The following is an 11,094-nucleotide window of genomic DNA, read 5'->3' on the forward strand; positions in this document are numbered from 1 at the left end:
TAGGTCATAGCAGGCGTTGCAAGTTTAAAACTCGACTCTCGGTGAGAAACGTCTGTGTTTACAATCAGAGATGCATTGTCTGGGGGAGACCATCACAACCTACCTTCACTGCAACAGTTTACGTGACGGCTTTAAACGATGAGAACTGTTTGAAAACACGCGCCGCTCCGACTTTTCTTACCTGAACAATGGCGTCGCCATGATGCAATTATGACGTCATACACAATCAAAATACTGTATTCCTTCAACGACATACAGTTACTGAAATGTAATAGTTTACCTTGTAAGCGAGGCATAGACGGATCCCCGAATGACACAATCAAAATGCTATTTTCCTTCAACGACATACAGATACTTAAGTTTACTTTGTTAGAGACGCATAGACGAATGACCAGGTGACTAAAGTCATTAACCACAAAATGTCGTTAACCACATGTTTCTCTGATGTGTGGGACATTCATCATGTCATTAACCACATGTTTGTCTGACAGTATGGAACACTCACAGACTCCATTAAAGATATGTTAACCTACTAGCAGCAGGCGCAATGTAAGATAAAGACCTAGCTGCACCAGCAAAATTCTAGTTGCAACGTAGTGTTTTAAAACGTGGGAGGCTTCCCTGCACATAAGCTACACAAAGACACTGCTGATCATGGTTCACAAGAGCTGTCATAGCTGTGATGTTTTGGTGCCATAGCTATTCAAAATTGAGCTGACGTATTTATGTGTATGCTTATGTTAGATTTATTGTTGACTTATTTCTCAAAAACTGACTTGCACCTTGTTCAGGTTAGACTCATAAGTAGGTTGCACTTTGTAACATTGGGTTGCACCAGTGCAAGTAACAAAGCAATAAATCAAGTCCTGATTCAGCATGTCATTAACAACTGGTTTGTCTGATGGTGTGGGATATTCTTCATCAGCATATGAACTATCACCTTACCACAAATATTTTACAGCCTGAAGGGGCATAACTGAAATATTTTATTGCAGCATTCAACAACCACAGAAAACAATTTGCAAATGTCACCTCCATGATCATGACATTAAGGGCATGCAAAACAAAACAGGAAATAATAAGTTTTTGGTGTAACATGGCTTGCTCCTGCACTTGGAACAGATGCTCTGTTTACAGCAGATGTCTCTGTTATATCAAGAGGTAGCAGCATAATTCTGGATTACATCCTCAGTAATGCTGGTAATGCGCCTCAAAGAAACCCACAAGCATTGAACTACAAGACCATAGAGCATATTGCAGTCACTCAGAACTAGACATAAATGACCAGAGCAATGTTTGGCACTCATGTACAGGTCAGTTTCTTTCTTCATCAAAGTCAGGTTCTTTCTTGATATGGTCAACAGGAATAGGCAGTTCAAATTCAGTAGATGCTGCAACTGCTTGACAGAACCTCTTCTGAAAGTCCATGTCTTTAGGTTGACTCAAATACATATTATCCTCAAATGCATCAGGGACTTTTTCAATTTCTGCTGGCCGATCCTCTTGAAATTTGGTTATTGAACTGGAAGACACATCTGCACTGAGCATATGGGGATTGTCATCAAATTCATGCTCCTCAAGGCTGGCCTCATCTTGGTTGTTCTCAAGGCTGTCCTTATCTTGGTGGTTCTCCTGGACATCCTCATCAGATTCATTCTCCTCTTTGACAATCATATCTTCATCAAATGCTTCACCATTCTCAGCATTATCAGATGCTTCTTTCAATGCTTTTTGGTTTCTAGCTTTCAAAAGTTCCATTTGTGGAAAGATTGGGACAGATTTGTATCTCGGGGGTTTCACATATAATGGCTGTGGTACCTCTCCCCCATTCTTATCTCTATGTACCTTCATATGAGCATGGAGGTTACCAGCTGTTGCACATGTCTTGCTGCACAAGTGGCATTTGTAAGGACGTTCTCCTGTGTGAGTACGAATGTGTATCCTTACAGAACCCAAGTCGGCAAAACCTCGAGCACAGTATTCACAAATGTAGGGTTTTTCTCCAGTATGAGTACGCATGTGTCGCTTGAAATTAGCAGCACTAATAAAGCCCCGGCCGCACTGATCACATCTGTATTGCCGTTCATCCTGGTGAGTCTTTATATGCCTCTTCAGACTGTTGAAGCGTTTGAAAGTTTTGCCACACTCTGCACATACAAATGGCCTCTCCTTGTCAGCACATTCTAGCCACGTTTCATCTCGACTGGGAATGATCCGAGGTCGTCCTGTGCGTGGGTGGTCATCAGTTGACCCTGTGGTTTTTAACCTGCGAGCCAAATCATGGATAGTTTTCCGAGATGTATTCATTCTTCTGGAAATTTCATTCTGGGAGAAGCCTTTGTCTAGCATTTCCTTTGCTTCCTCTCTTTGTTCTTTAGACAGCCGAGGCATCGCAAGTCTGAGTCTGTCAAAAATAAAGGACTAACTAAAGTACTAGATTTCAAAGCACGCCAAATGGAATTCTAATGTCTAACATAAGTTATGTCTTACGTTAACCTTTAGCAGTATCAGGGTGGAGGACACCAGAAATAGTCTTCACACATTGTGACCATGGGGGGAATCAAACCTGTTGTTTTAACCACTATGGCACCACCTTTGTCTTAACATAAAGAACTTGGGGCAAACTATGTTAAGTGTGAAAAGACAAGCAAATCTGCTGTAGCACTGGGCAGTGAGTAACTAATTTTTGGGAACGACTTCTGCCTGTATCCTCCTTAAATTTCGTTGTAGTCAATTCATATCACCTGAATAAATTGCTCATCTGATAAAAGAGTTTTAATCATGTTAACATGCTTCTTTAATTGTAACTTAACATACAGAAAGAGTTCTAAATGTCACTAAAAGTTATGTTTCCTCTTTGTTAAAATTTAGGGCTAGGGGGTGGTGGGGGGAATGGGCTGAAGTCTTTCCAATTTTTTCCTTTGCTTTCACACTGATTTCCTGGAGTATATGGAAAAGTATCACAGTATCATAGAGCATATGTCAAGATCTCCACAACTAAAAGAACATGTATATAATTAGGAGAAAAACAGACTGTGTTGGAAAATGAGGTACATAATGAAATTATTATGGCTTTAAATCTGATTTAAAGTGGAACCCGTAGCATGAGGTTTTAAAAAAATGGAGATATGATAATTTTGTTATCTACCTCTGATTTCCCAATACACTATAGGTATTACATAGGTTATCACGCGAGTGTGTTTTGGGATGATTAACATCATGAATATACATTGTATTTAGCGGGCCTTGGCGAACATATACCCACGTTTACTTATTAATTCCAAGACCTTTAAATGTTAACGCTAGTTCGTTCGTGAAAGACCTCACAGTATGAATAAAAATGACAAATGCGCTTCGATTGTCGCATCATAGTTTGCTAACTAGTCGAGAACAAAGCCAGCATCTCGCCTCTGTCTAACATAAATCGTCAGATATTAATAGTCCTCTAACTTACAATCCCTTCGCCAACACACATCATGGCCCCACATCATTACAATAATGCATGCAAATATACATACCCAACAAGCTCAAAGACTTCTAGACAAGCGAGTCTTGTGCAGACAAGCGTGTGTCAATGTCGCTAGCTAGCTCATCTACGAACTGCATAAGCTGGGTCCCGTCTCCCGGTTCGCGTTCTGTGAGTCGGTACAGGCCAATGAGACGATGGCTGTGGATGAATAAAATAATGGTTCTGTTACATGCGTTTCTATTGGTTGCTATTTTAAGAAAAACTTCTCAATGTTTGCTGTGCTTTGCGTTTCAGCCTCGCGTTTATTTCTTGAATAACAAATTCTAGGTTGAGTAGCAAAACAATTGAGTGAGTTAATCTTTTAAATTCATTCGTCACCATTCGCCTCTAGCGTTAGGCCTAATCTGTAAGAAAACTCGTCCCTCTATCAATGAATATTTATGCTTAGGTCTGTGCGCGCGAGCGCGTTTTGATGATTTTATGGAGTTACATGTACAATGTTGAATGACTCCCTCTAAAATTAATGGACAGAGCAAGTGAACTCCAATGCTTGCCATGTACAAAGTCAACGAATCCCTCTCCAGAACATGTACAAAGTTGCTGATCCCCCATCTGCCTAGAACAAAATGGGTGACCCCCCCCCCCCCCCCCCCGTCCTCTTAAAATCACCAACCATACGCAAGGAACAATGGAATGGCAATGGAACTCTGCAATATTCCAGATATATACCTTTATATAGTCGTGTGTGGACCAGACAATCCAGTGATCAACAGCGCGTGGATCAATCTACGCAATAGGGATAAGGTGAAGTCTGAAGCAAGTCGATGAATCTGTCCACCCGACCACTTGGTCGCCTCTTACAATCATATAGAAGTTATGTATTCGCTGGGTAATACTGCTGTTTCCTGCAACGACCCATTCTGTACAAGGTTATTGATATGCAATTGTGACACTGAGATATATGAAATAAACCTTTAATCATTCAAGTGACCTTATTGATATTTGGGGTTAGACAGAAGCACGCGAAGACGAACAAAAATGTAAACAAAAGAAATAGTTTTCCTGGGTTTAGGATATTTTCTCACTAACGAGCCCCACATTTCATTTAACTTGCTGACTTAAATGAAAATATTGATAAAAATATGTAATTTGTTGAATGGTCTGGTTAAGTATAAATAAATATATTTGACAGAGTTGTCCGGTTTCCTGGGTATGTTGCACCGCCGCTCTTTGTGTAAAGACAGCTGTAAATCGCCAGAGCAACATATTCAGGAAACCGGACTGAGGGCAGAGGCATTGGGCTGACGACTGCAAGGAGAAGAACAAGGATATCCACAAAGCACCTTTGGTCGGAGAGTACAGTATTATCATGATTTTGAGTACGTACGATGTCAGCGCGGACGACGACAGTCGGGGTGAAAACAACAAAAACTAAACTTTCTTAGCTAAAGCCTTAGTATGGAAAGACGTTGAAAGAACAGAAAAATGTAGTTACGTGAGGAAAGTGTTTCGTTGACAGGCAATTGTGTCATATATAATATATTGCAAAGCTGTATCGGTGGTTAGTGGTGGTGTCGATGTCAAACCCCCTGAATCGAACCCCATTGCACGTTGATTGTAATATTGCTAAAACTATACACGTTATTTAGGTAAATGTAAAACGTGTTAAGAACGTATCGTACCTATGATGTAACCTCCACATGGCCATTTATATCCATATTATAATTACTTGTGTTTGTGTGAGAGCAGTGAAGCATTGGTTATAAGCAGCCAATGTTTGCCACAGAAGGCGACTATACTTGCCGTAAAAGGCTACTAACGGGATCTGGTAGTCAGGTTTACTGAATTGGTTGACATGTATCATCGGTTCCCAATTGCGCAGGTTGATGCTCATGCTGTTGATCACTGGATTGTGTGGTCTCGATTATTTACAGACTGCTGCCTTAAAGCTGGAATATTGCTAAGTGCGGTGTAAAATCAAACTCACTCACTTGTTCGTATGCTAATATTGACTTTTTGGGCGCACCATACATTGATTTTAGGCGTCAACGTGCTACGATCCAAGGCGTGCATCATGTGCAATAGGTGCAGTTTTGAGAAAACTGCTCGATAACTTGGGAAATCAGCTGATTTCATTGCTGATAATGACAATATGAATATGATAATATTGGCATGCAGACTGCTGGCATGATATTGTAAGAGATGTTGGTTGTCTGTCATCCTTCGACTATCAGACGACTGACAAGAAAACACCAGCGAATTATTGACGTTATGGGCAGTCTGGGTTCAGGTCGAGCACGAGTGACAACTACTCGGGAATCACAGGACTTCTTCCGTTCATGTCTAGTGGCGTGTCAGAAACAGAGCGGCTTCCACATCGTCGATTGTCCAGCAGAAATCGATTATGGAGCCGGACGACCTTTCAGACATCCGTTGTTATCTCCAGGGACAAGCACTAATCAGCACCACTAAGTTGGTGTCAATCTGCAAGTCACTGGAATTTGAGGTCACGGGGAAGCCTCTCTTGCTCGGACGAAGGCCCATTGCTTTGGTTCTGAACTAATGGCCGAGCTTGTGTTTTACGCCGCAGAAACACTACATATGCACAAAGTAATATTTTGGATCAAGTGCCTCTTTGGGGGAAGGGGGTAATGTAATGTCGGGTTACATGACCCCACCCCAACCCTGACTTTGTGGCATCCTAGACAAGGTTGTTGCAGCCAGCGTACGAAATACTTTCCACATTTGGCTGTCAACTAGGCATAGCTATACCTGAAAGTTACTATAGCCCGCAAAATAATTCACTTGCCCGAATTTTGAATGTAGACACGGGTTTCATCATTAGGTGCTGATATGATGAATATTTTTATCAGGCAATAATCTTGCATGATTTAAAAGTGTATTATAATAAGTCGGTTATAGTGACAACATTACAAAATGACCCCATGAACATTTACTAGTCAGTCGGGCCACTGACTGTGGAGATTTACTTCCACGACTGGATTTTTACTAGCGACAGGCTATTTGTCCAGTGGTTAATAATTCCCACAGTGATTGTACCACATTTTGATCATCATCCTCAGAACACAAGGTTGGTCTTCATGGACGACAATGCTTGGCCACATCGTACGAGTGCCGCTGGTGATTTCTTGCCCCCAGAGGCGGAGGCAACCCTAACGTGGCCCGCCAGGAGTCCAGATCTCAAATCACCAGACTGAGGTTAAATTTCTTAGCTATTTTTAATGGGAGCATAATGATACTAAGAAAAATATGGGCTGTTATCATTCTTTTCCAGGTCCATGTTGTTATCAGTAAATATGAATGCTTGTGGACAAAATAACCGTGAATCATATACAGTGGGAAATGTTAAGTAATGAAAGCTAACATCGTATTTGGTCATTCGTCTTATCAATGTTTCGTCAGAACAGATTCAGTCTCTGAGTGTGGCGGAAAACCAAACTCACTCACTCACTCTGGGAGGGTTGGGGACTAGCCCGCACCTGATGACTGGAGACACAAATAGAAAGATTAAGTTGCAACTCACTTTCTTCCCTGAAGAGCTACGTCATTCAAACTGCCACCCATAAAATGACTATGTTCAATTAAGCATCACTGAATATGAAGGTTCTTCCGGACGCCTGTAGAATCCTGCACGATCACATGAAACTTGCCTTCGTCTGTGAACAGCAGTGTGATGTATCACCTTGTCTCTGCAACTCAGACGCTGTCTATTCACCAAGTTGGGCGTACCTGAATGTGACACAAAGCAAAATGGAACGTATGGCAAAGTTGATGCAACAACCAAATTTCCGGAATGCAAATGAGTTTTCCACCTTAAAAAATAATCCATAAAGAAACAGTTGACATGTTCACTTGAATGCACAATAACAACATACATTCATCACATCAGTTGCAACATATACGCAGCTGACACATGTCCACAATACTATGGTACCTACAACAGTGAGGGATATGAAAAGCTCTCTTGGTATACCTACCAAACCTGTTAAATTCTGTAATGCAGACAGCAAACAGTCTCTCACATTTGTGACTATTACCTCAGTGATCATTAATAATTTCAGTGTTGAAACAGGTTCAACGCAACAAATGCTGAACCTATCATGGGGATTCAAAGCTAGAATAGGTCTCCCATAACACACATACACAGACTCAAAATTGACCAGCCATTGTTTCATACCATAATGTCAAGCCCCAGGCAGGGAAACAACAAGTATCACATTTAGTGTTGTGCGATATGGTGCCCTAAGCTATCAACCCAACGACCTAATGTGGTCTCAGTCTGATGACAGTAATGCAGGTTATATTCCTCTAAGAAACTTACAAGTGTAGAACTACAAGACTGTGGAACTTATGGCAGTCACTCAGACTCAGATGCACAGACATTGACAGAAATATTTAGCATTCATGGAACAGACAGATCAGTTCAACTCCTCTTCAAAATCAGGTTCTTTCTTGATTGGAACAAGTGGAACTACTTTTAAAGACCCCACAATTGCTTCATAGAATTTCTTCTGATAGTCTTAAAGTTTATCAGAGGGCAGGTTATCCTCATAACCATCAAGATTCTCTTTATTTTTTGCTGGCAGATCCTCTTGAAATTCACTTACAGAACTAGAAGACAAATCTGCACTATGCATACAAGGATTGTCCTCATCTTGGTGGTCCTCAAGGATGTCCTCATTAGATTCATTTTCCTCTTTGACAATAATATCTTCATCAAATGCTTCACCATCTTTACCATTATTTGCTTCTTCTGTCAATGTTTGCTGTTTTCTAGCTTTCAACAGATGCATATGTTTGAAGAGTGGGACAGATTTGTACCTTGGTGGTTTCACAAACAAGGGACGTGGGACCTCCCCTCCTATCTTATCTCTGTGTACCTTCATATGAGCGTGGAGATTTCCAGCTGTTGCGCAGGCCTTAGCACATGTGACATTTGTGGGAACGTTCTCCTGTGTGAGTACGAATATGTGCGGTCATTGTGCATAAGTCAGCAAAACCTCGAGCACAGTATTCACAAATATAGGGTTTTTCTCCAGTATGAATACGCATGTGTCGTTTGAAAGTAGTAGAACTAATACAACCATGGCCGCACTGATCACACTGCTATTCCCGTTTGTCTCCATGAGTCTTCAAATGGTACCTGAGTTTGTGGAAGTGTTTGAAAGTTTTACCACACTCAGTGCAAACGAAGGGTATCTCCTCGCCAGCACATTCTAGCCATGATTGATCTACGGTCGGGATGATCCAAGGTCGCCCTCAGCGACCCTGTTGTTTTTAACTTATTGACTAATCGGTGAATTGTACTCTGAGCTGTTTTCATTTTTTTAGAAACTTCATACTGGGAGTAACCTTTGTCTAACATTTCCTTCACTTCCACTCGCTCTTCTTTAGACAGTCGAGGCATCCTAGGTATCTTTAAATGAGTCTGTGAACAAAGAGAACTCAAGAATTAAATTTCTAAGCGCAGCAAACGGAATTAAAATGTTACTGCTGTTTATCATAAAGAACAAATTCAACTTATGTGGAAGAAGAATATGGTGAAGTTCAGATTCGTTGAAAAAAGAGAAGTATGGACTCACTGGGCAGTGAGTAACCCTGATTTTTGCCCCATATTTTTCATATTGATATGCAGGAGTTTATGCATTATGGTTGTGAAACAGTCAAGATCTCTATGACAAAAAGAACATTTGTAGAAGATCAGTGCAGGAATTAATAAGGATCTACTCTGAGGGAGATATCTGGCCTCAGAATGAAAAAATAGTTTTCCCAATTCAAGTAATAACGATTAACACATTTTAAGTCGCTGGAGAATATTGTATTGAATGCGAACTCATAAAACAGTGCTGAAACATACATAAACTTATAAAACTTCTAAAATCCCAGAGTTGAATAAAACTAACAATGTTTGCTAGATTACAGGTCAGTGGCATTCAGGTTTGAATTCCTCTGGATTTGCCAATGCATCTCTGTCCTTACTGCCATAATCAATAGTTTTGTTATATACTGCTACTATAATACCTTTGTGGTGATTTATATTAATTTGTAAACTTCATTAGTTTTAGAGAACAATTGTGAAATTATTAGTATTTAGTACTATAAACTGAATGAATTTATGGCGGGAATGTGAAGCTTCAATTATATTAACTTCCTCTTGAGTGTATGCAGATGCATGACATCTAGCCCAACATCATCAAATGAATGTATAATGTCATATGCCATTATTTTTCTGTTGGTAATGCCGCCTTCATATGTTGTTCATCTTTCACCCACCCACTAACCCCTTTTCAACATTTCAACATTTCACTTTCTCTTTGTTTTCCACTCCAGCTGTGCACACCAGTGTCATTATTCTTGGTAAGTATGTGTATTCATCCTACTGGAACAAAACTGTCTAGGGTAGCAGGGACTCCTGGGCTGCTGTTATATTATTCTGTACATTTAATTTTGCACTGTTAGGGTCTTCCTGCCTTACAGCAAGTAACAGGTATATTTGCTCTGATTTACAGCAGGTGACTAGGATGTGCTTTACAACTGTTAACTTGGCAACTGTTATATATTCAGATTTGATTCCATGACATGACTCCATTAAACAATTCCACATTATGACAAACAAACTTCTGTACTTCAACATTAAAGCCAGAAAACTACCAGTCACATCATATGCATGATGCCATACATTAATTGGCACGTAGTTGCACACAGGCAAATCTAATTTAAGTGAACAGGATAAAAGTTATAACATTAACATTAGTTGTCCTGGCTGATTATTCTTCTACATTCAGTGACTGGCAACAGTAGTGCCATGGCAAGGGTTTCCTAGTAATGGTAAGAACAACGGTAGCTCCAGGTGCATTATCATTACTATGAATTTATCAGTTCTCGAGCACCCTCGCTCTCTGGACCTGGGGGGCAAAGTATCTCCTGTTATAAATCACATTGCTTTGGTGTTTGGTGGTTTCACAACAAACTCTTTCATGGACACATACCTAGGTAACTGTTAGTTTCAACACATAACAAACAGACTTTCTGTAATCACACCAGAGTTTTACCCTGACCCTGACATCCATACACATCAATGGGAATATGAGGGGCCCATGAAGCATTGAAACTGTCTTGTTTAGTACTAACTGTACATTCAGATAATTATTTCAGAGCCTGGATTTGAATCACTGTGTGTGTGTGTGTGTGTGTGTGTGTGTGCGTGTGCGCGCGCGTGTGTGTGCACACTATTGAGAAAAAAGGGGTACAGACTGCATTTTCCCTGAGTTTCAATGGTCATATCACAAAATTTCAGGACCTCAGGATCCACCTATGACTGATGGATGAAATAACACACAGATAATTTCTCTTGAACTTGACTCTTGATTTGCTATTGGTATGTTCTCTGTATTTTGTGTATATCTCCAGATGTACACACTAATCAACTCAGCTGTGGTCAGACTGGTCAAAACTGGTGTACTTAACAAATGTCATCCTAACCCTGTAAATTGATGTTCATACTATCAATCACTAGATTGTCTGTTCAAGGTTTGTTACTGACACTAGTGTTACCTAATAGTGTAGATTTGTACCAAACTGACTTCTCTAAGTTACTTCACAAT

General features: G+C 40.4%; 1 protein-coding gene and 1 pseudogene across 1 annotated transcript; both read right to left on the reverse strand.

Moving 5' to 3' along the window:
* Positions 1 to 953: 953 nt before the first annotated feature.
* LOC137273862 (zinc finger protein 782-like) lies at positions 954 to 8,918 on the reverse strand. The gene is made up of 4 exons (XM_067806753.1): positions 7,812 to 8,918; positions 7,141 to 7,219; positions 3,519 to 3,667; positions 954 to 2,404 (listed from the first exon to the last, which is right to left on the reverse strand). The coding sequence occupies exon 4, from the start codon at positions 2,389 to 2,391 to the stop codon at positions 1,315 to 1,317; it is 1,077 nt and encodes a 358-aa protein (XP_067662854.1). The 5' UTR covers positions 2,392 to 2,404; positions 3,519 to 3,667; positions 7,141 to 7,219; positions 7,812 to 8,918; the 3' UTR covers positions 954 to 1,314.
* Positions 7,909 to 8,897, reverse strand: LOC137273864 (uncharacterized; annotated as a pseudogene).
* Positions 8,919 to 11,094: the final 2,176 nt, after the last annotated feature.

Source organism: Haliotis asinina, chromosome 2 (assembly GCF_037392515.1).
Source record: "Haliotis asinina isolate JCU_RB_2024 chromosome 2, JCU_Hal_asi_v2, whole genome shotgun sequence".
Classification (NCBI taxonomy): Eukaryota; Metazoa; Mollusca; class Gastropoda; order Lepetellida; family Haliotidae; genus Haliotis; species Haliotis asinina.